The following is a 25,731-nucleotide window of genomic DNA, read 5'->3' as shown; positions in this document are numbered from 1 at the left end:
ATTACTTTGGAGATCGGCACAACAAAAAGCCTACTGGTTCATGTAAACTGTAACTGTCACTCACTGTCATGACTTCCCCTTGAAAAAGCAATAATCAAGACAAATTCTTGGTCACTTTGCCACATCTATTCAAGTACCTAATTATTAGGCACAAATCCTGTTTGTAGAAAGGCTAAAGAGCAAGGACCTCAGCCAGGAGGAGAGGTGTGATGAGTGAGGGGCTTAGAGAGGTGGAAACAATTGCTCTGGAAGTCAGGAACTGCTCATCAAAATTAAAAAGACCCAAGTCACTTTCCTGAACTTCAAACAACTGCTGAACTTACTGAAAGATGAAAAATCCATTTGTCTGTTCTTTTTTCCCTCCTTTTGTCATTAGAAACTCTGGGAAGAGGCTGTTGTCCCTTGGAGGTAGAGTGGGCGATGCACTGCTCAAAACTGGCACAGCATTTGATCGCACTGCTAGCCTCAGAAGCCAACTCGTTTCACAAAATAATTTCAGAGCTTAAAAGTTGAACGACTCATGGCTAAAGCTTGTTGAGACAGGCTTTTTTTTACACACAATCTTTCCTTAAATCAGTTCCTACCTCTATGTTTTATTCCTCTACTGCTTCCCTTCACACTCCTTTTAACCGAAGGTCCACCTGAGCAGTCCAGGAGAAACAACTAGAAAATCACCTCTCTTTGCTTTCCAAATCAGACAGAGCCAAATGGTAGCGCTATAACTTAGTGAAACAGTCATAACAGAAGGAATGCATATATATTTTGGCATACTGAATGAAGCTTTGGTCCAGCCACAGAAGATAAATCCCAAGCTGAGAAAGTACCAAAATGCGCCTTTGAGTTATTGGTTACTTTTGCTGAGGAAGAAACGTGGAGGAGTCATATATCACCTATCTGCACATGAGGACATAAGCCATATTTGGTAGAACTCTCTAATACTTTCTTTATATTCTCTCCTCTATCAGTACCAAGATCTAGTCATCTGCATAATGTCAGTATGTGATCCAGTTTTAACACAGAACCCTGGCTGTGACTCAGACAAGAGTCCGCCCACCTGGTTTACTAAGGCTTCAGCAGAACAGGTTTTTCATGCTCAGGCCTCCAGCATACCACAGCTTGAGGACTTCGGAAAGCCTCCAGGAGCACAGGGCCTGGGCACCTGACTCACCTGGAGCTGTGCTGCCGGAAGATTAACATCAGCTACCATCTCTGTGCAGGGGTGCTCTACTTGCAGGCGGGGATTCAACTCCAGAAAGTAGAAACTGCCATCCTGGCTGTACAAGTATTCCACAGTACCCGCACTCACATATCCCACCATTTTGGCAAGCTTCACTGCACACTAGGACACAGGAAAAAAAGAGTACTTGATTTCCAGGCACCATGCTCAGTTACCTATGCTCTGTTCATCCACCCCACCCACTTCAGACTTTTGCTGGCATTCTGAAACACACAAAAGCTTGTAACAGGCCCGAGAATGGCTCAAAGAAAAGCACGTGGCACAGGAGTTTTGATTTCCAGCTTATTTCATTTACAATTTACAGAAGGCAGAGTTTGAAACAAATATTTATAATACTCAGCATTAGACAATTCATGCAACTCCTGCAGATTGCTTTTAATATGACAATATACATTAAAAACAAACTTCCCTTCTATTTTTGGGGTGCATGCATTTTTGAAGGGAGCTCTACAGCTGTTTGTCAGGACATGGTGGACTCAGTCAGTTTTGGACACGTGCGTGGTTGCCCACACCAAGCAGTTTAAGACATGCAACCCTGTATTGCTCCTTTAAAAGATTCAACAATGCAAAACTCTTGGCAATGTCAAAAAAACCCCTCCTGCCTGTTTCTGGAGTCTCACAAGGAAAAGAGAACTTGCAGAGCCACTCTCACCTGTTCCATGTGCTCAAACACCACCGAAGTCGCAATAGAAGCAGGTGCTTCCTCAATAATCTTCTGGTGCCTGCGCTGCACGGAGCAATCCCGGCCAAAGAGAGAGATGGCATTGCCATACTGATCTGCCAGGATCTGCACCTCCAAGTGGCGGGACTGTTTGGCTAGTCTCATTACGAAGATTGGAGAGCCTGGGACTTCAGCTTGAACCTATAGCAGAAACAGCATATAAACAGGCAGATCATTTTTTGTAAACACCCGTCTTACTCACAATCATCCCAAGTTAACTTTTTAAGCAAGGAACATCCGTATTTCCCCCAGGCCACTTAAGGCTGAAAATACCCTGTGTTCACTTGTACATAATTACAGTGCCATTTCCATTCCTCTCAGCTTTCCTAAATCACCCATAAACTAAAGGAGGCTCATGTCCCTCAACATTTTTGAGTTACACTGCAGACACCCTCCATTACTTGGATTTATCCAGCATCTCCTATAATGTTTGGGCACTTGACAACTGTATTGGATATGCAGATATGTTGAAATCCTACCAACATACAGAGCAAAGAAAGCATGAACTCATGATTCAAAGTAGCTAAACAGGCTCTGATCCATAATGCAGTCTTTTTCAGTTCTTTAACATTTTTGATACAGTGATCTCAGAATCACCCAACCTGAACATTTAGAACAAGACAGCACAAATCAGTGGGAAAAGTTACCTGTCTAAATAGGTTGGGGAAGTCATCTGCATTGTTAACTTTCCTAATTCCTTTTCCTCCTCCTCCTTCAGAAGCCTTGATCATGACAGGGTAGCCAACCTCCTCAGCAGCCTGATCAAGATGGGCAGAAAAACATGGGTAAGTACAAAAAGGTAGCAGAATCAAGTTGAAAAGATCATTATTTCCCTGTTGGTTTGTGTTCAAGCTTCCATGTCTGACTCTATTTAGCAACCAAAACATGAATGGGATAGAAACCAAATATTCCAGTTTGAGAGGGTGCCTGTAGCTGCAAAAATTAGCAGTGACTTTGTGACTACAGAGAACTCTAGCCTCTCAAAGTGATCACAAAATCTTTTGTCAGTGCTTCATGCCATTAAATTTACAAACTCACAGAAAAGCTTTTGTAGAATACAGAAAATCATTAAGCTGGGAAAAAATCGTATACTCCACCCCCTCTCTTCACAAAGGAAAACTCCCAAATCCTGTATTGTGCCAGGAATATTTCTTATTCTAGAAATCTTCCACAAAGAGAAACCTAACAAAAGATGAAATCATGTGTGAGGTCACGGGTCTTTATTAAAAGCACCTTCTTCCTGCATTAAAGAAAACCAAGAAGAGAGCCCTTAATGAAATACAACTTTGGTCCCATATTTTGTCTCTTTTTCCTAATTCTCACTTAATTCTGCAGGTTGGGCCCAAAGACGATATGTGAAAGATGACTTTCCTATTTCTAAGACTCAGTTCTGTGAGGCTGACAGCCTAGTTCTAGTCTGTACTCCCATTAAAAATAAATTAAACCTCTGGCTCTCTCCAGGTGTGCATGCAGCAAGACCTCAAATACCTCCAAAATACTAGCCACTTACCCGCAGTCCATCATCTGCATCTTTCACGTAGCCTTTTTCATATAGCTCCCGAGGAACATTCAAGATACGCTTCTGAAGATCATTTTCCTGCCAGTCCACTCGAAGACCTGAAACGTAAGCATTATCTTCTTATTCTTAGCTCATTCTGCTGCAAGGCTCAGTGTGAACTCACACGTCAGACACTGGTGAAACAAACAGCAGTCATAGTTTCACAAGGAACTTGTCTGGAAGCATTTAAAAAAGAGAGAATGCAGAATGTAAACAGACATTTCTGTTTTCTGGGGAGCAGATCTTTTCATCCAACAAATTATATCCTCCTTCATTTACCTTCTGCAATTCTGAGAAACAGGCTGGTATTTACAGTCTTTTGAAACTGCATAGAGCTTCCACGGAAGCAGAGTATTGGCTGTGTGCCCCAAAACTACACGCTATATGCTAGAAAAGTAGAGACTGCAGAAATACCAGATATTACAGCTGTACCGTTAGACTAACAGCATGTTATACAACATGTAAATTTTGCCTGACGTATCCATATATACCGTAGTCACTATTTCTAAGCCTCAGATAATACAAATTTGAAACCCTAAATAGATGGAAAATCTCTCGGAACACCTTTTTGAGCGCAGACACTTCTTAAAGATTAGATGTGTTGAAGAAAAAAAGATCAGAACGATCTTGATAAACACAGGGCAATTTCCTTCTTACCACTGCCACTCCAAGGAAGAGTTGGAATGCCAGCAGTCTGAGCCACTATTGAAGAAGCAATTTTATCTCCTAAGGCCCACATTGCTTGGCTTGGAGGACCTGCAAAGAGCAAAAACAATACATGAGAGAGACACAAGATATCAGACATTAGGGAAATGTCCAGAAGTCTTATTTAGGTTCCATGTAAGAGGGATAAATAAACACTCTTAGCAGGGTTGCTGCATGCCACATCTTGACTGGTATGAACCAACATTTCTGAACGGAAACAGAGAGCATTAGCTGTATCAGCCAGGAAACTAAAAGCAAACAGACTAGAGTACTTTTGACCAAGAAGGAGGAAAAGGCAACTGAAACTACAGCAGTGCAACCACAGACACATCATAATAGCTTGTTAAGTGCCCATCCTGTTAAAGAAGTCTTGGCACACTCAGCTTGCAAGCACCACTCTCTGCCCATGTGTCCTCAAGCTGGGCTTGCTCTCAAAGGGATGGCAGGTACTAGTAACTGTACTAGTACTTAGGTGTGCATATCACACGCTACTGGAATAATAATTCAGTGCCCTGATTTCACTTGAAATGTGGTTTGCATGGGAGTGTATGATTGGTAAGAGATGTAAACTGGAACTAAAATACAGCTTTTAAATCCACTCCTCTTCAAAGGTCCAAAGTATTTCCACGGTTATGGCTCAACACACTACAGATAAAAAGATCTGCTAGAAGTCAGAACATGATACAACTAACCCCAGGCTAGGTCCAGACCATGACTTTTATCACAAGTCCATCTTTAGTTTTAAACACAAACGTGTCCAAAACCTTATCCAATATTCAGATCCATGTGGTTCAGGAGATGAGGCTTACTACATCAAACATCTCCAGCACTTGGTTAACTACGCTGCTAACCAGCTTTTGAAACAATCTGCTTTAACAGGAATCTTTTCTGATTTTGTATCTCACAATATTCAAAGATATGTTGGAGAACTTGCCACTTCTCCCATACAGGAACTATTTCCCAGCGTGTGTCCAAACCTTATCTAGTTTCATTAACCTCGATGACTGGAAACAGACTACACCATTAGACAGCATAGTTTGTTGCTCTGACTACCGTAAAGAACACATCATCAGTCTTGCACTTGTAAACCATACCTCATGACTCTCTTTTAGACTCAGGATCTTCTATCTCACTAAACCTACCCATCTTAAAATAAGGACTAGACATTAGGTCAGAAATACATATCCTCACCCATGAAAGCAATCCCATTTTTGTGGAGAAGTTCGGGTAGTTTAGGGTTCTCAGATGCATGGCCCCAGCCAGCCCATACAGCCTGCAGAAGAAAAATAACATAATTCACTCTTTGTTTTAGTAAAACAAGCAAGTGAGCAGAGATAGAAAGCATGCAGATACTTCAAGTCTTTCTTTTCCTCATTGAAAACAGCCTCATAACATTCATAAGCCAGACCCGCCTCCTGAACTACACAGTATGCTTAGTTTAAAGGGCTTGCATCTTGCATCTTGTAGACAAGTCAAAGGCGGCTGCCGCAGCAAGCTGTTGAAGAGGAACTAAGCGTAGTGAAGTGGAAGGGTGAAGGGAACCTTCTACCTCCTACAGATACTCATACTGGGAAATCCACTGCATTGTAATATGCATGGCCTTTTGGTGCTAGTATAGGTTTATAATTTCAACTTCTTTGACCTGTCTTTTTCCCCAGACAGAACTTGTTATCGAAGGAGAGAAGATTGCTTAGTGTTACCTCCTGTTTTGAAAACTATCTTTGACACTTCTCACCTGCACTGGAATCCGCTTAGCAATATCAAGAATGAGTTCCACATTTGCATAGTTGTTGTTGTTCGGTCCTCCTGGAACTGGGACATAGTGATCTGCCATTTTAATATACTCTGCAAACACAAAGAAAGTCTCATTTAGATTGCAAATCTAATAAATGGTACTTGGTCTAAAACTCCCTAAATCTGCAGGACTAGAAGTAGTTAATCTCCTCCCAGAAAAATGTGTTGCTTGACAGAATGCTATGTGATGCAGTAGACATACATTCCACTTCTTGCGTCCTTGTGGCCACACAGGTCTGTGCAAGAAGGCTGTGCACCTTCACCAGTCTTTACAACTCACCTGCATTTGCTTTCAGATCCTCAGGAGTCACCATGACAACAAATCTGATTGCCCGCTCATTTCGAAACATCTCATAGGACCAGCGCCGGATGGATCTCATGCATTTCACCGCTGCAATGCCATTATTTGCTATCAGGACCTGAGTATATTAGAAGCAGGGATGAAACAGAGTCTAAATAGCACAAAACACTAAACAATAATGAATACATTTTCTTCTCTGCAGACTCTTCGTCCAATTTTGGGTCTGTGCAGTTTTGTTAGCCAGCATTCAATTCAGCAAGAACATTTAATGGTCCATCAGTCAATTTAGAAAACGGCTCTTGCTCAACCATAAAGATTTTAATGTGTTATGCTTTGTTTGGATTAGAGAGCAGGACACATGAGAATAGGCATAACGAGTAGCTAGAACTTTCAATACCTGAAAGGAAGAGACCTCATCCATTAAATGATTGTGTATTTTTAAATACATTTCTTAGTGTTTTTTCCAGTCTACTTTTGTTATATGTGTCTATAAATCCTTCTGTATCAGCAGAAGTGCTCTAGCTCGCTCAGATTTTTTTTCTTCCTGTCACACTAAGCTAAAACAATGGGATGTTTATTTATCACATCTAAAATAAAATGGAAGCACAAGGATTACAGGCAGAAGTACAACTTTCAAGTTCAGGAATATTACTATTTTGATATCTGCAATGTACAGCCTTATATAGAGAAAAGTCATAGAAGTCATAGCTCAAGAGAAGGGAACAAAATGCAATACGCTAAAGTCAAGAAGGTCAGTAACTTACCTTTTCAATAACTTTATTCCCTCCAAAACGAGTAACAAATTCTGCTGGAGAAGCCACAGTGAAATCCCGCTGCACATCAACTTTCTTCCTGTCCCGGCCTTGCTTTACAAGGTGTAAACCAGACATACTGGGCCTAAGGAAATTTGTGGGAGACAGAAAAAAGCAACTTGGCAGTGTAGATGTACACAAATAGAAGATGTGCGAGTAATTTGTAAAGTTCCCCTTGACCATATTCCCCATGGAGACAAGCAGAATCACTCCTTGCCTCCAGACCACCATGGCCTGGTCCTCAGCTTTTACAGAGATGACTCTGTTTTTTAACTACCTTTCAGTTATCTCTCTGCAAAGACCAGGTCATCTGGAGAAATTCCAGTTATGCTAATATATAAATAGGTAAAAATACGTTCAGTGTATATTGCTGCCCAACACAGAACAACAATGCTCCACCACATTGCTTTCAATTCATCTAGGAGAGCTGGAAAATGACAACAATGTTTTCCAGCTTCGGTAAAACAAGCCGCTAAGATTAGACTCCATAAGGAAATCCTACTGGGGAACCACAGCAAATAAATCTCCAGGTGCAAATGAAAGACTCTGTGACTGGCTACTTAAAATAATTTTCCAAGAATTTTCCATCATCCAGTCTTTAATATCTTCCTCAAAAGTTCTGAGAGCTAGAGGACAAATTAATCACAGTACTTCTACTGCAAACAGTGAAAGACAGTTTTGTGTCTGACAAGATCAGCTCTGTGCTCTGCCCCTGTCTTTCCGTGTGGGAATGGGACAGTTGCTTCCCTTTCTTATGCTTCAGATTCCACAGAAATAACACATGGATAAACCACCCTTTGCTTTTGCAAGCACTGCAGGATTTGATTTGGTAAAATTTACAAAGCTGAAATTGTGAGAAGAAACTCAGTAGAAAAGCAAAGACCTACTCTTCACACTGTGTGTCTACCATAGTACAGCATGGCTGGGAAAGTAACAAGATACTTTTTATTTTAAAGCCTCTGAAGCTTTACCTCTCAGGTCACCCCACAGTCTACCCATTTTTCTTACTGTATATAGTGTGCTTTTCTTAAGGGGTTCCTTTCCCACAAACACACTGAAGTCCTTACCCCTGCCACCACGTAGGATTACAGAACCTTTCTGTAGGAAGGAGAGATGAATATTGGGAAGGTATTTAAAAAAAATACTCAATGCTTTGGCAAGACCCAACAGCAACCCAGGGGGTCAGTGCCATAGGAGCAGCCGTGTAACTGGCAGCATCTGTCCCCAGGAGCCGCACGGGCCCTGCTGGCTGCCCTTCAGCCATGGAAAGCCATCAGCAACCTCTGGCCTAATCAGCTGCCCAAGCGCTGCTGCCATTGAGCAACTCCACTGGGAAATGGGATGAGATGCAGCAGAAAGCGACTGGAATTGCTGGGGGAGGGCACGAAGGGAAAACGAACCCAAGGACGAGCCAAACCACATACACCATCTAGAGGTCTCCTTTTATAAACACAGCCACCAAGGTCGGGTAGCCTAAGAGCTGTACCTGTGAGGTTCACTGCCCCATGTGAGGTCTGGAGCATCCTGGCGTGAATAGCTGCTGTTAGAGGTGCTTGGGGACAGCCTGAGAGGGAACACACAGATTGCCTTTCACGTTCCCTCATAAATACGTTATGGCCTACAAAGATTTACCCGTCTGGAATGCAGACCCTCCTTAACTCTTCATCAGGAGCACAGTAACACCTCAAACCAGTATTTTAACTAAAAAATTTGCTGATGAAAGAAGCCCTGAACAAACTGTAGCTAGTATCTGGTTTAAATCCAGATTCTTCTCTTACCCATCTTTCCTATGAACGAACTTGGTGCTAACACAGACTATGCTGTGCCTTGCAGTACACATTAACAAAAAGGATCTTGACCCAGCACAACCTGTTCAAAAAGGTACATGCCAAATCCTGGTATTACCAATCAAGAACTGTACTAGAATGAAAGGCAATCTTTCAGGCAAGGCAAGATCAGTACCCAGATCTGACCATAAAGACAAGTTTATCTACCACACATAGGATGGAGTGGACCCTTCCCTTCTTCTCCGCCTTCACGCACACCATCCGCTTTGGCTGTGACATCCTACTGTGGCACAACCCTGACTTTGTGAGGATTTCCAGAACAGCAAGTAAGCATATTTACAGCACTTGAAATTCAGACCCTGTGTTCTGTGTTAACACATCAATATTTCTCTTGCACATGTGAGATATGCCCATGACAAATGGCCATGCTGCTGGAGAACTGGAGAACTTCAAGTTATAGTCTTGCAAATGTTGAGCTTAACTGGGAAGTTAAGCTGCTCTAAGTTAACCTGTCTAAGCACAGTGAAAGAGACTTTGAAGCAATCCATGAAGCCAAGAGTGGGAGAAGTAAAGATAACAGGAAAAACAAGATCAAAAGGGTGATTTTAAAGCATGCTAAAAAAACAGATGCCTATCTCCCAGTGATCTTTTGGGACATATAAATGGCTGTACTAGGTCAGACCAAAGTACATCCAGTCTAGTAACTTGTCTCAAAGAAGAGCTGCTAGCTGATATCCAGAGAAGGGCATAAAAAAAAGTTAAGTGTGCAGAGGTTCTTCCCATGTGTACTTTCCCTTCTTCCAGGGAGCTGCACTTTCAGAGATAGACATTGTCATTCAACTTAAAACTCGACCCTATGAGCACGAGTTCACAAACTGCTCTGTGATAATCTCAGCCCAGGAATTCAAGGACAGGAGCCAATAGGCAAGAAAAAGTGCAAAGGTGTAGTTAAGGTTGAATTTCTCCTAAATTTGTGTATTTAAAGAGGGTCAGAATCCATGCCATGGCAAGGAAGGAGCACAGTCCAACAAGCGAGACAGGTTTATTCATTGCAGGTTTATTGAGAGCAGCCTCAACAAAAATAGAAAAAAGATAAAAATCTTGGGGTCAGAATCTGTGAACATATATGAATATGAACTATCCTGCCAGGTTGAAATTACTACACACATAAAGATACTGCTACAGATAAAATGTCAGGAAAGCCAGGTTCACCATCCAGAAAAATGTACAAACACTTGTTTATAAGCAAGTATATTTTGGTTTAATTTGTGACAGTAAGCATACCAAGAACATTAAGTTTATTTACTAATAACCACAGGCTGTACATTATAATCAAAACAGGAAAGATTTTTTTTTTTTTTTCGCAGGGTAAGATGAGGTAGAAGTTGGGCAGCAAGGAAGAAAGAACAGTGAGCTCTAAACAAAACAGAGTAAATGCTGAGTTAGTAACAGTCATACCCATTAATCACCAGGTTACAACTGCAGTGTTTTGTTAGGTAGGAACTTTCAAAATGCTCATCTATCCCTCAGAGTTTACAGAGGTTAGCAGTTGTGCAGAATCTCAAACTTTTTTAACACTGATTCCCCAACTAAGATGTATTCTAGCATCTTTCTTACAGACTGCATGCACAGATACCTCACAGTAACTGGTGAGGTTTCAGAGGATAAAATTAACGTGGAAAAATATCAGTATGCATTCCCAGTACAGAGTGCCCAACTGCCTCAGTCCAAGACAGCTGCTGCTATGAGGAGACAATCATATCTGTAATTCTTACCTTTGCAGCATGTGATATCTCATTTCCTGACTCTGCTCTGCAGAATCCTCCATGCTGTCTCAGTGAAGGAATTAACAGATTTCAGGCTTCTTTATGACTCGCCTAGTGTAGCTGCTGCTATTTTTTTTTTTTTCAATACTGCAGCTCAAAACCCAGCAGGAGAAAGCTGGAAAGAGCCTCTTGCACTCATGCGGTTCTCCTTAAAGCAGTGGCACTTCCCAGACTGCTTCAATCTTTTAACCTTTGTCCCTTGCTTTCCACCCCTCCTCTCTCTCAGTCACTCTTCTGTGACGCAGCATGCACAGAGAGGGTAGCAGCTTCCCTCTTCTGCATTCAGAGGAAAGCAGCTGATCAGGAAAGAGAGAAAATTATCTACAGGTTACGTAATCAGGCTTAACACAGCACCGCCGCTGCAGCCCACACAATGCACGGTGGCTGTTCGCAGCAATGGTCGGCCCCAGTTCGTGCCCCCCACAAAGGGGATCACGCAAGGAAGGGCAGACTGCTGAGCTTCCCCACATGCTCCATCAGCATCCAGAGGATCCCTGCACCGCTGGCGGCACAACTGCAGGCGAGCACCTCCTCAGCAGCTAGCTTTGTGAGAGCAAAGGAGCAACTAACTCCAGGGGCTGATTTGCCCGAAGAATTCAATCAACATGTAGAATTTAATATCAGATTTTCAGTAGGGGTGGGGAGGTGACAAGGAAAGCATTTCCAGGGCTGCAGAGAAGAAAGTCAGAAGCACAGTTTGTACAGGTACACAGAGCGCAGTGGTGATCCAGACATGAGACAACAGATTGCACTGGACATCAGCTTGGAAGCTGGGAGACCCTGGACAAGTCACTTAAGTTTCCTGTGCCTCTGTTTCTCCACCTATAAAATGGACATGATGCTATAAGAATAAATATCCTCACACGCAAAGTGCTACAGTACTGCAGGGTCCAATAACATCACTGGAGAAAGGAAGAATGTTTACTCAGTATCGAGCACATGCAAAAACATAAATTACAAATTTCAGGGTAGGGAAAGGATAAGCAAGGGCAATGACCGCAGCAATACAGTGATGTTCAAACCTGAACTGCAACTAGACACAGCAACTGGATTACATTTTCAAATTAGACAACATTTGGGTCTGTCCTGGTGTAGGGCCACATCCAGGAAGCACAGCTTTTATTTGATGCACACACATTCCAAGAGTCTGAAGAAAAGCCCTATGCAATCACCCAGAAGGGAATCACTCAAAAAAAAAAAAAAAAAAAAAAAAAAAAAAAAGGAACAAGTACCCAGAGGAAAGGTGTCACATTAACATGATGACAGTATGCAACCTTGAGCCCTGAAGGGCAAGGTGAGGTCACTGCAGGAGACAGGGAACTAAAAACAGTACAGGCGATACGAGCCACGACCAACAGCAAGTGCCATGTGTCTGATAAAGTGCAGGCAAACAATTCTGTGCAGATCCAATTTCTTCAAGCATTGTCAGCAGGAGGGTAAAGGGGACAGCGACACACTGTGGCAGTGAAGGCGGCAGTCACAGTGGAAATAAATCTTCACCAGACAGCAGAGACAAGAGATACCAGGGAAAGAACAGAGTTTAAACGAACAAAAAAACCCCAACATTATATATCTACCTAATAACTAAATGCCTCTCTCACATCAGCCTTTGTCTCCTCTTTGAAGAACTACTCGAACTACCCAACTGTGAAGTACACCAGAAATTTCCCGTTTAATTCATTTTAAAACAGAAGTATGTAAGAAAAAGCAACTTGTCTTGAAATATTTTCCAGCACTGGCTCTATCTTGAGAGGCCTCCTGCCGCACCACTTACCCAGGTGTGGTACAGATCCCCACTCCCAGCCCGCCAAAGCGAACTCGGGGTCCCTGCCTCCCACACCCCAGCACGCATGACTCTGGCCATGGAAGTCTGCTCTCCCAGGTTCTCCAGGCTCCTACTTCCCTTCATCTCTGCAGGGAGGCTACCACAAACCCATTTCACCAGTTCCAAAGAAGCCATCATAAGGGTAGAGAATCATGAACCTACAGACTCTGCTTGATAAAATCTGTGTCACTTTCTCTTCTGGTCATCACTACATAAGACCAGGAAAACCCAACTGACATTCAGAGACTCTACTGGATATGTATTTCATGTAGAAAATGGTATATTCCATCATTTTCAAAATAAAACAATTGCATAATCTATGGTTCCATTAGATTTCCTCAGTGTTTGATTCTGATTCGAGATTAAAATTTATACACAGTACAACTGAAATTTTATTTTTCAGGTTTTGTGAAAACAGTTTCCCAAATACTTGCCTGTGCTCCAAAAAACCCCACCCACAGCCCCCAATCCAACCAGTTTCTGACCATTGTAGCTGCAAGGAAACAAATCCTACATGTACACACAGCTTGATGGTAGAGGAGCAGCTTCAGCGTTGGTTAAGTTATTCATCGTGCCTTCTACCAGCTGAATTCACTGCTGTGAAATCAATGGACACGATCTGCTGCAACATCCCTACAAAAATATGCCACACAAGGATGTGTCGTTCTGATACAATACTTACCATCGAACACACACACTCTCTACAAAGCTCATTTCCTAAACAGACTACCACTCAGAACCCAAATGGCAAACATCATATGAAAACCATCCCCCTCTTTAGACCCTAGGCCTGCTGTTAAGACAAAAGGAAAGCCTGCGCGGTTCTCTTCTGTTCTAGCCTCCAAGAAAAAAAGCATTCATTACAGACACATACCTGACGCACATCGCAGCTAGGAGCCTGCATTGATCCCAGCACTGTAACATGCCAAGTGCTATCAGTGACGTAGCAGTTTATTCCAAAGGCAGTGATGCATTAGCTGGCTTGTTTGAAAGGCAGCCTTAAGGAGACTGCAGCACATACACACACGCACACACACACCCCCCCCCCCGAGAAAGGATCCCCCCCCCCCTCCGGATTTGGCCTGTAAAGGGTGTGGAGAGAAGGCAGCTCTCATCATCAATTTGGGCTTTATGTTCTGTAAATATGTAAACGCTGATGTGAACATGTATGTGATCTGGTGATAAGACTCAAGCCAGTTGAAGCATCTGTAAGATCTGCTCCAGTTTTAGATCTGCCCTTGCAACCTATTTCACAAAAAGCCAGAGAGAAAGAGCAAGCATATATGTAGTTCAGCAAGCCATGCAGAATTCTGCAGCTGGAGTAAATGGTTCACTATGTCTTGGGTAATAGGCACTGGGAGGCAGCAATCTGGACTTATTCAAAGACAGTTTTTGCCTGCGATTTTAAAGAGACAGAACAGTTGGCTTGAATACAGACACTGCCAGGAATCAGTGCTTCAACCTATAAATCAAAAAAAAAACATGAGACTCGACTCAGCTCTGACAAAGGATTGAGCCTAAGGATTTCAGGAAATTAAACAAAGGATGCAGAATAAAAAACAAAAACAGCACTCTCCCTACTCCCTGGCTAAATAACTTCACTGCCATGCTAATAGAGATCGTGAACAGCCATCAAGGCAGGTCTTTAGCCTAAAGCAGTAACTTTGGTTCCAAAACTACAGAGCCCAAACTGGCACAAGCTGCCAGGATTCCTCTCAAATAATCAAGTACCAACAGCTGCAATGTATGCAGATTTTAAGTGCTGAGACACTTGTTTGTCAGGTATTTTCTTTTCCTAAACCACGTATCTGGCTTTTTATCTGCCATGCTGTACGCATTTTAAACTGGACCATACCCACAAGATGCACACACCAAATCACTGGTGTTCCTTGCAAGTTCCAAAGTAACATCACAGCTGTTATCATGGAGGGGAACCTGATGATTTAAAGATCACTGAGCTCCACCGGATCACACCCTCTTATGGACTATGATCAAAACCACTTCACTCCTGAGGCTCTTCAACATACCCCATTCCCTCTGACTGTTCCTTCCAAGGTATTCTGCGCTCAACTTTGTGACTTTCATGCTCGACAAACCTCTAGCCTCCTGCACGCTGCAAGCCCCTTCCTTTTCCTTCAAATTTATCTTTCAGAACCCATTTCTCCATCATGCCCTTCCCACTTAGATCCATGGCACCAAATTTTCACCCCTCAAAAATACCCAGTAAATCTAAATGTCAATCCAAATAAATAGCCAAATTAAAATCAAATTGATATCTGTACTCCAGTTCCTAAAATCACAAAGTACTGAAAGATCTTTACTTTTACATCCTCATGAAGTACAAAATTTCACATGTTCCTGGAGCAACAGCCTAATGCTCTCCAGGTCAAGCCCTGCCACCAAGATAAAAGTTAATAACAACAACAGTAAGACAGTTCTGCAACTGAGAAGAGAGCAGAATTGAAGTCTTTGGCAAGGAGCCTGCCAGTGCTTTTTGACAAAGTTCAAGTGTTGAACAGATCTATCTGCATGAATGAGAGAATCCAAGTTTTTTAACAACCAGAATTAAAGGGGTAGGTGAGGGAGTTTTACATAAAATTTATCACTGAAAGAGGTGTTGCCTAGTATAAGAGAATCCTGTACAGAAAGACGGTGCAAGCCCATTTCAGCTACTAGTCTTAGAAACAGAGTTATGACATGGAGTCAAGAGATCCAAGTTATTCCCCAGCCTGGAGATTCTTTGCTTTCCCTACCTACAACAGGTTTAATGACACTTACTCTTTTCCCAGATTTGTTGCAAGCCTACATTCATTGACAGCTTCTCCTGCAGCCACTGAAAATACAAGCACTAGGATGTGAGGGGATTCTGCAAAAGCTGTTTTTGAATGCCTTTGCCACATGTCCCAATCTAGGTGAAAAGCGAGGGCATTCGGCAAAATACAGGAAGGGGCCCTAAAGTATTCTGATAGGGACAAAAATATACTTTGTTATCTTTTCAGTTAGAAATATCAGATAAGTAAGCAAGTAGGAGACACTGTCACCGCTGTGGTATCTCAGCCAGCTGATCTTTGCAAAATCTCCCTAGAAATTCCTGAATTTAGAGATGACATTTCCTGTTAACTGAGGTCAAAGGGAGTAAAATATCTGTTACACTAAAATAAGATTGCTACTTTTGAGAGGTATGCAGACGAAGGGTCCTTTAAAGTGTATTTGTTCACTGAACAGTAGCTTCCAGAGAAGAAAAAAGTTATTATTCACAGGTTATCAGCATAACCAGAAACAACTACGAATCCAAAACACCTTACAAGCTTCTCCTTTTTCAACAGATACAGGAGGAAATTCAACTTTTCGCTCCAGGTGGATGAAGTTCAAAACATAAATCACAACATCACTCACTGGCAGTACTGGCAACAAAAAGGAACTAAATCCTCTGTTTTGGCAGGGGTTCCTTGAGGATGCTTAGCTTTATTTCAGTAACTTGCAGAAATACGCAGCATTATCACACTCCCCTATCTGCCGAGCCAACAGCAATTGATTGCATGCAAAGGAAAACGTCTCAGGAAGCAGCATGCAATTCCAGTTTCATTAACGGCCTTCTGGTCCCTCAGATGCAAACCCATGCAAGTCACCCTCCACAAAAACCTCAGCAGCACCATGGCAACTGATAGCACAGACAGCAGAGCAAGAGGAGGAGCCTTCAACTCCAGCAGCGGCCCCACAGCCAGGATGATGCAGAAAGCCTGCAACGGGAAGGAATCAGTTCAGCAAAGGAGAAATCCTTTTTGATGCAGCTGGACCAGCCTCGGATGCGGCACTGAAAGCATCAGCCTTGCAGACACTAAAGCATACTTGTACTTCTATGCACCCATCTGTGCATAAAATTACAGTGGCACTTATAATTTTACAAAATCAATGCTCTATAGTGTAAACTCCTAACCACAAACAGTTGGACTGGAACGGAATTTTTTTAAATTCAGAACAAGCTCAAAAGGATCCTTTATTACTTTTAGTACTCTGTGCAATCACTCCACGACTGGTTTCTAAGCAGGCACCCTGTCCCAGTGCCAGGCTGGGTGTATTCTACACACTACTGTCCAGACTAGAAATGAGGCTTTCTTCCAAAATTACTTTAATAGATGATTAGTTCTTCTTAAGCATCTCAGTAATTTATTGAGACTATTTACTGAGAAGTCCAAATAGTGTTAGGTGCTGAGGGCTAAAGTCTCTGTGGGCTTAATGTCAGGAGTAACAGCTGAGCTACTTCCAAAAATTTGGCTTTCAGCTGATGCAAGTGGATTGTCAGGTGACCTTGTACATCCATTTCATTGCTTATGAAACCAGAGCCCTGATGTATAAATACAAGAAGACATGCAGGATTTATTCTATTTTAAACAAGAATTTGATACAAGATACCATCTTTGAAGCTAGGAATTAAATTTAGCAATAGTCAAGAACAATTTTTTAAACAAAACAAACAGACCCAAAGTACTTTCCAAGTGGCATTTATAGAAGTAACTTAACCTACCACTAAAACTTCAGAAAGGAGCATAGCAACTGTCTAACAGCTCACTACACTACAAGCAAAAACTGTATCCCAACAGGACTACTGCCTTCGGTTGGAAGTAGTGATGGAAATTTCTGAACTCAAAGACAACACAATTATGCCTGGAAGCAAAAAGATTAAGAAAAAATGGTATGCATGGTTTTATTATCTAAAGGTGCAAAATGCAACAAAGAGTAAATTTTGTTGATGTACACTGTATACAAGTAGAGTATTTTCTTCACAGACACTTGTTTTCAATGTTAGATGCTATAACTAACAGAGAAAGGAGGGCATTTACATGACTTTTATTACTGATACTCTTTAAATAAAGCAGAACAACAAGCAAGAAAAGAATCAGAACATTTTAATCTCCACGGTTACTCTTCCAACACACAATTTCTGTTAAGCACTGATGTTCCACACACCAATTTAAAGTTCATTATCAGAGCATGGCTTTCTCAATCCTATGTAGTAGCAGCCAACTGGCACAATCAAAGGTCTTCATAGATCTCTAGAGGTATGGAAGCCTCTATTGTACAACCTGTCCCAGCAAGACTGTCTTTAGCAACAGCATAAACACTTAACAAGATCAATAAGGTGATAGATGGAACAACATGGCACACACACACACTCTGCATGCTCCAATGAAGAAACATGAGTTGGCATACAGACTACCCATAGCTGGGTCAGGATATATCGATTAGACATCACAACCCCGTCAGATGATAAGGCTCTCAGCAATGTTTTCCAGCTCAGGCAGGAGACCTACAAATCTCAGGTACTGAACATATGCCAAACAGTCTACTGAAACATCTGTGCTTCAGGAACTGGCAATGTGATGTCACTTTGCTCTTATGTCTAAGAGCAAGAGAGAAGCAGCAATGCCTGTTACTACAGGAAAGAGGCTTTCGGATGACCAGATTTGATGCGAGGCACAACTGCCATGAGACTCCCATTGTGGCATCAGAGGCTCAAGCATCTTTCACAAAGATAGTTAATGTGGCCTCCACTAGAATGAGTTTGTTTGCTATGAAATAGCACAAACAGGACAGTTTATGAGAGCTGATGACCAAGGAAGAGCATTTCTAATTATCAAAGGCATTTTAATATTGACATAGTGCTCCTCAGAGGGGTGAAAATCTGCTTGGGATGTCAAGATAAGGGCTGGAACAGCTGTTGCACAAAAGCTGCAAACAATCACTGGCACTGAATATTATAGGATGGATTAGACAGTCTTACAGTCAACCTCCACAAAGCAACAAAATGGAGTTTAGAGGAGAAAGAAAGCTTTACTGTCTAAATTTCAGTGACCTAGAGTATGAGAGGAAAAAACAACTTGATTAGATGGCTGACAACACTACTTTCTAGCTCTCTTGCGCTGTAAGAAGAAATCTCTTTTCTCTAGCTATCAGAGCAACTGACTTACTACCTGACAGGCTCTATGAAGAAGTAAAAGGATAGTTCAGGTACAGCCACAAACCCTTTTTCAGATGACTAAATTCTGGATTTTAGACATAATTGCTCCCTGAGAAGGACTTCTCTGCAGCAAAGCCCCTCACCTCAAATACAAGCTTATCTCTATCTTCAGCTGACCAAAATTTCCTGTGTGAAACTAACCGGCAAATGGAAAGATTTTTGGCAACTTCTTCAAAAAGATATGCTCCCTTGGACCTGGACCTTGTTTGACCCATTAGTCAAACCGTACAGAACTCCCCATGAATTTATCTTTGTCACTTCAGAAAGTGTCGTACCTTTGTAACTACCAAGAGGAAGCTGGAAGCAAGAATACCTGTGTTCCATTAATTCACTGTCACAGAGTGACTTCAGGCAAGTTGTTGAACTTGTCTTTGTCTCAGTTTCTCCATCTGTAAACATTATTTGGAAATCTTTTGATGAAAGAGACTACCATCCTTGAAAACTCTTTCAATTCATCTTACTTTATCTTAGAAAAACAGCCTATAATGCTGTAACTTTTTTTATTTGAGTTGGCATTTCTCTCCAATTTAACTGAAAGTCAAGTACCCTCAAAAGAGAGTGCCAAAGTAAGCAAGTTACAACAGAGGTGCTCAAGGTTGCACACCTATTGCATTATAGCTCTCTGATGCCAGGCAGTGTCCTAGAAGTTGCTTGATTTTCTTGCTCTCCTATTGTCTTTTCCACACTAACGGTTGTGTGTTCATCCAGTTTCTTCTGTTCCTAAAATATATATAGTTACAGGGCTAGATCTTTTCCTGCTTCAAACTTACCTTTTGTGCTGCCAAAGTATTACAGCTGGCAGTCTTTGGAACAGTAATCTCCTTAAAATTTGCTTTAAGATTTTGTAACTGTTATATTAGCGCCAGCTGGCTAAACATATCCATCAGTACGACCATAACAACTCTGTAAAGTATGGACTACTATCCCCCTTGTGCCCTAACCCAACGAGTCTGCTACTATTTGTTTTCAGAGAATGTCTCCCTAAATTGGGAAGGGAACCACCAATAAAAGGACAGATGAAAAATCCTTAATCTGCGCAAGCAAAGAAACCAGCAAAACAGAAGATCAAACTAAAAGGATTAGCTGGTCATATAAATATCTACTACTGGTCAGTAAAAGCCAGAAGCCTTTTTGGAACCAACCGTTTCTTCAAAAGCAACAAAGTAAAGGTAGTGAGGGATTGTTCAGTAAAAACGATAGTGGGATTCAGACTGTCCTGTATGTTCCTGGAATGGGATGACACCTTTTAAAAAGGCAGGCAGAAAGAGCAGCTTAAGAGGAAGCTCTTCTAGATTTGGTTCTGACCACTGGGAGGATCTGCTGGGAGAACCAGTGGCTGAAAGGCACCAGAACAGTCACAAACCTATTTGTAAGGACCTAGCAGACAAAAAGGTAGGAAGTTACATCCAGCTGGAAGATGTCAAGGACAAATCTTTCCTAAACAAAAATGCATTTCCTTCCTTACATGCTAAAAAGGTTTGCAAACAGGGGACTGTCAATTGCTGCAGTAAATTTGGATGTTAGGAAGACTTTTAACACTGTCCAAAATTACATTTTCATAAATAGAACAAGTATATGTTAAACAACTGCAAGGTACTCGGAAATTCAGACAATGGTGAGCAACTGTTCTGTTAAACTGGAAGGATGTAAGAAGCGAGGCTTTGGTAAGGATCCATTCCAACGCCAAAACTGGTTAACATTTTCTTTTTGAATTTATCAGTTATGAGCTTACCATCAAACTAGGAATGACTGAAAACACTTCCGAATCAAGAATCTATTTCTAAAGGAATTTGACAAGGTGAGAAAATAACCTGAAATGAGCTGCTGCAATTCAGTAGTGACAAGTGCAAATATTACACCTAGTAAAAGATAACTTTATCAATATTCAGCGTGGTGACTGTTCATGGACTGCTGCTCCTCATGTACAATACCTCCTCACTCTACCCAGCACTGAGAAGGCCTCATGTACAGTCCTGTGTACAGGCCTGGGCACCAGACCTCCTGGAATGTGGGAAACAAATGAAGGGGACATAGAAGAGTGAAAAAAGACTGATCAGACACCGAGGAACTACGATCTGTACACACACTGAAAAGTACAAGATACCTAGCCTATAACAGAGAAATCCCATGGGCACATCCCACTAGTGGTATGCAAATCAGCAACACCATAAAAATAAAGGGGCCTTCTGACAAGGAAACATTAACAGCACAATCTCAAAAGCCCAACTTCATAGCTCATTTGAGCCACAAAGAATTAGGAGCAAAGCAGCCCTTCTACCAGCCATGAGACCATCATCTCCCTGAGCTGCAAGTCTTGGCTTATCACCACTTCGCAGGACATCAACCTTTTCTTTAACTATCAACAAAATTTTCTCTATCCAAAACAAAAAAACATTCCAAGTGATACGGAGTTGTTATCTTACCCAGGGGTCCTTCCAATTCTTTGGCTACATATAAAGCAGCAAATTCCATACAAGACAAAATAAGCAAATAATGTCCTTGTTCTCAACAAACACGGCCCATCTAAAACACACACACAAGTGAAAACTTTGAAGATCTCAGTCAGCACATATCAATTTTCTGAAAGCCGGGAGAAGAGACAGGCAGTATAAGCAAGCCCACCACAACACTCAACAGCTGAGGTGTCTGAAAGGTGCTTAAGGAATTTAGGCACAGATATTTCATTAAAACCAATGGAAAGCAGAAGGTTTTGATACAGATAAACATACAAGAGGTCATTTTGAAACAGAATGCTGGAAGATGTCTTGGCACAACAAAAATATTTGAGGCCAAACCCAGATATAAACTTGAATCTTTGGGTTATCTTTGGAATGGATGGGGTAAGACGACTGAAGACTGAATCTGAGTACTATTTTATCCCTACCTCATATGGCTTGCCAGGCCATCTTGAGCATTAGAAAGTCCTAGATCAGAAAGGGAATCCGAGCAGACAGATACAGGCGACAAAGACCTCTCTTTTTCCTCTAGCAGATCAAGTTTCACCAAGGAGCTTGTCTCATCTTCTGAGTTATCCTCTGACACAGAGCCAATAATAAAGCGAGAGTGAGGGTTCATCTCCAGGGGTTTAGTGGGTTGGGAAGACTCTTCCATGGCTCCTACAAATTGGGCTCTCAGCACTGTAAGAGGCAAAAGAAAGCAAAAAAACAATACCTGAGGTTAATACCTGCTATTGCAGAACAAAGAACAGGACAAAGGAAGGTTCACTTCTGATAGGAAATGCAATGTTAAAACACCATAGCTGAACCCAGATAGGAGTCCAGGATCAAGAATAGTTACTTCTGCTATAATCATTGACTTTTCTGTTTGCACAAGGACTGTAAGGTCAAAGCAGCTGGTCGTTCTGATCTGTTGCAGAACCTGCTAGTTTAGACAAAGCTGCAGTAGGTATTTAAAGGAAAAAAACAATAAAAAAAATCACATACAAATGCATGACTAGAAATCCAAAATTTTTATTTTACTATTTTTCTTTGGTTAGATAATTATTGGTGACATTTAAAACCTGACTAGACCTGGTCCTTGGCAACCTGCTCTAGATGACCCTGCTTAAGCAGGGGGTTGGACTAGATGATATCTCCAGAGGCCCTTCCAACATCAGCCATTCTGGGATTCTGGGATTAAAAATTTCAATTTCAACAGCATCTGAACACTGGGACTCATTGTGCTAGGTACTGTATATAGCATTATTTACGGCTATTTAAATGATGGATTTGATTGGTCAAAACCACCCTTTTCCCAGCCCTTGCCAGGTGCAAGACACGTTATCTCTTACATTTTTTCAGAAGACTTCATGTTTCTTAGGATTCTTCTAGGAATCTGAGCTGATCTACCAAACACTGGGGAGCAGATACAGCATACTGGCCAGCAGCCTGCCAGCCACGTGGGGCTATGCAAGACCTCAGATCTGTTCAGCACATGAGCCCACCTCCAACTGTGGGGCAACAGCAGACACTTGGGCAAGAGAAAAAGAATGGGCTGAACATATAGTTTGCTTCCCTAAAACATGACCTCAGCTTCCTATGCCAAGAGCTCAAACACATCTCAAGCCAGAATTGCTACCTTTGCCCTTAATGGCATGAAAAGTTTCAACTGAGGCAAAGTGAGTAATTTTCAAGTTTTCACTTAAAGAAGCATCCACAGACTCTGGAACAACTATAGGATTAACTGAATATCTTATAAAAAAACGATTCTCTAAGACTTCTCGATACACATAACAGGTATAACATCAGCAGCAATTCATTTTAAGCTTCTTCCACATACTGTTGTGCCATCTGCTTTATCCTTAACCTGAAAAGATCAAGCTTTAGGAAGACTTCAGTCTTCAAAGCTCATTCAAGTCTGAGGGTAAGTCACCACCAGGATGACTTTAACAAATCTGACAACCCACCAATGTAAAAGGGAACGGTCTCACTCCATTCATACCTACCTCTTCCCTTCTCTACCCCAGCTGTGTGTTCACATTGCCTACTACCCACCAGCTCTGGTGCTTTCCAGACCACTCTCTGATCTGATTCAACAAAATCATCAGAACCGTAACCAACAAAACAAGGTAATTTCCTGCGAGGTTAGCAAGTGGAATTGGAGCAACAAAGGGAGCAGATGGGAAGATAACTGGTAAGGAATGATGGGGACAGAAGTAAAACCTTCCCTTTTTGGCAGCAGTGAGCAGTCAGACTGGCTCAGCCATCTTCTGTAACTTCACCCTGACTTTAACCTCTTGGTCCCACATCACCCGTGTCAATTAGGGGACTATCTACTTTATGGTAATATATTGAAACTTAGCGGCATGACTTAATAATTGTCAGAGGAAAACACAGAAGTTCAGGTCTCCATTTTCCATTAAAAAGATCATTACATAGAGAAGAATCTCTTAATACAGGGAACTCTGAGTATCAAAAATTCAGCGTTGTTCCAACAGGGAATGAATGCATTTTCTTCAAAATTAAAAAAAGTAATAATTACAACTGAGAAAGAGCATGACAGATGGAGGAAACAAAGGAGCACCTCACAGCACAAAGACAGGTGGGATGGGGAATAAACATTTGATACGACCTGCTCTGCCTGACTTTGATGCACTTACATGATAACAACACACAGCGGGAAATCACATCATTATAAAATTAGAAATGCACTAACCTCTTGTTATTCTTGCAACCTGAGCAGTTATCCACTTCCAAAATGAACTGAAAAAGAATTAACAAGTAAATATTATTATTATGAAGAATACCCTGTGTGTTTTCCCAACTATGTGAATCTTTGAACACAAAACTGTCGTGAAGAAAACACAGGTACAAAACAGACTAGATCACTTGCTCCGGGTCACAGAGTAAACCGGGAACTGAACCTGCAACGTCCAAGTCAAGCGGTGGCACCTCCTGCTAGTCGATTGTTCTGGCAACTTCCGAGCAATGTGTTAGCACACACCTGATCATCCCACATATATTTCGGTTCTGTTTCTAAAAGAAACTATGCTTTGTGCCACTGCTATCTACTTAAGCCTAACTTTTTTTCTCTGTCAACTTCTGAATCTGCTGGCTGATTTCAGCTGAATTTGATGGCCAGGAGTAAATCCCAATGATAACTGAAAATCTCGTGAAAAACTGGTGGCTAGAAGACACAGCTGACATATGATATTTTTACATGAAAACACCCAACAGTTTACCTGTAAAACAAACTGTGATACAGCAATACAGACAAGGACGAGACAAGGGGACATTTATCTCAGGGCCCCATTCTCCCAACAGGTACTTCACTATGCAGAAAAGTCTATTTTGATACCCTTAACTCTCACACCACACTGACATCCTAAACCAGTGCCAAAACCTCATCAGTCCTGCTAATTATAGCTATGCTATGCCAAGTACAGGGATGCAGCATAATTGATTTGATATGAACATGACAGCTTTCATCCGGTACACAAGCAAAACTGGACCATGTTATAACACAAATAGGACATGATCATAGTTTTAATTAGAGCACAGACAAGGAATTTATAGACAGTGCAATCTTTAAACACCATGCTCTTCCTTTTCATCAGCATCTCAGAATTAAAAACCGATCCAACTGGCTTATGTACTTTTGCCATGAAGGTACTTGACTGAATTATTTAGATCAAACCCTGTGTTGACATCACTACTCCCACAAACTCCAGTTTCACTGGGGCCACAGGCAGTTCATTTTACAGAGACGTACTTAACCATTTTATGACTGAAAAGCCACAAATACCTGTCTGACATAGGCATTAAAAGGGTGGATCGATCTCTCTTTTCTGAGGCTAGAGATGGACAAGAAGGGCAAGCATGACTGTAAAGTCTGCATACCCATCTTTGACGTGCAGAAACTAAAGCCATACAGGAAGATTGCTTTAACTGAGGTGCTTGGGCAGGACTTACAGCTCAGATGATAGCACAAAGTTTAATCAAATTTTGTTTGTGCATATAAACACGAAGACAATATTTATGTGTATATTTATCCTGGTATCAGATCACTCCTGGAGAATTTCATCCAGACAGATTTACTGTTGGCACAACCATCAGTGCTGAAGGATCTGGGATACAGCCAAACTAACTTCAATCCTTTCTTAACGAAGAATAACTTTTTCTAATTTGAAGAACTTATACGTTAATAAGCAAGTTTTGAGGCCAATTTTTTTTCTAAGCAGAGAAGGAAACAGAAGAACAGGCAGTGAAACATTTCACTCAAATACTCCATGAGAAAGCACCAAACCAATGCCAAGGCTCCTGATCCCCAATGGCATGCTCAAACAACTTGACTCAAACATCTTGTTTGTACAACTCAGTAAAAAAGCAGTTAGCTATCCATGAAGCCCCATGCAAGTCCATTTACCAATGCACTTCCAACCCCTTGTAGTCCAGTCCCAAAGTCATGAGTTCCGCCAATGTTTTGCAATCGGCTGGTAACTCAACATTGCATTGAATTAGACACAAGCTCAGCTTGTTCTCAGCATGCTAAAATTCATTATTCATATTTAAATTAATTTCAGCATTGTCTGGGGCCAAATAAAAGCTGGACTTTCTCAGAGATCTCCTCACAGAAGCCTTTTGCTTTCAATGCTGCAAACAGAATGCACAAGTCTCACCAAACCTCTGCCTATTGTATTCGCTGTCT

The 25,731-nt window shown here is 41.6% G+C and overlaps 1 protein-coding gene across 9 annotated transcripts in view; it reads right to left on the bottom strand.

The window, feature by feature from the left end:
• The window catches only part of ACACA (acetyl-CoA carboxylase alpha), a 141,093-nt gene that overhangs the window by 109,431 nt on the left and 5,931 nt on the right, over positions 1-25,731 (bottom strand). For 8 of the 9 annotated variants that reach the window (XM_052804410.1, XM_052804416.1, XM_052804417.1 and 5 more), the window contains exons 2-12: positions 23,740-23,786; positions 21,470-21,722; positions 7,081-7,213; positions 6,296-6,434; positions 5,957-6,066; positions 5,413-5,494; positions 4,174-4,272; positions 3,469-3,575; positions 2,606-2,716; positions 1,890-2,099; positions 1,169-1,339 (exon numbers count right to left, since the gene is read on the bottom strand). In XM_052804410.1, the coding sequence (XP_052660370.1) occupies positions 1,169-1,339; positions 1,890-2,099; positions 2,606-2,716; positions 3,469-3,575; positions 4,174-4,272; positions 5,413-5,494; positions 5,957-6,066; positions 6,296-6,434; positions 7,081-7,213; positions 21,470-21,696 (1,389 nt within the window). In that variant the 5' untranslated portion in view covers positions 21,697-21,722; positions 23,740-23,786. Of the gene's footprint in view, positions 1-1,168; positions 1,340-1,889; positions 2,100-2,605; positions 2,717-3,468; positions 3,576-4,173; positions 4,273-5,412; positions 5,495-5,956; positions 6,067-6,295; positions 6,435-7,080; positions 7,214-10,690; positions 11,564-21,469; positions 21,723-23,739; positions 23,787-25,731 lie in introns of those variants that run through there. The other variant, XM_052804415.1, reaches the window with a different exon arrangement.

The sequence above is a fragment of the Harpia harpyja genome, chromosome 12 (genome assembly GCF_026419915.1).
Source record: "Harpia harpyja isolate bHarHar1 chromosome 12, bHarHar1 primary haplotype, whole genome shotgun sequence".
Lineage (NCBI taxonomy): Eukaryota > Metazoa > Chordata > Aves > Accipitriformes > Accipitridae > Harpia > Harpia harpyja.
Note: the sequence above shows the minus strand (reverse complement) of the source record. Positions and strands in the feature narration are given on the sequence as shown.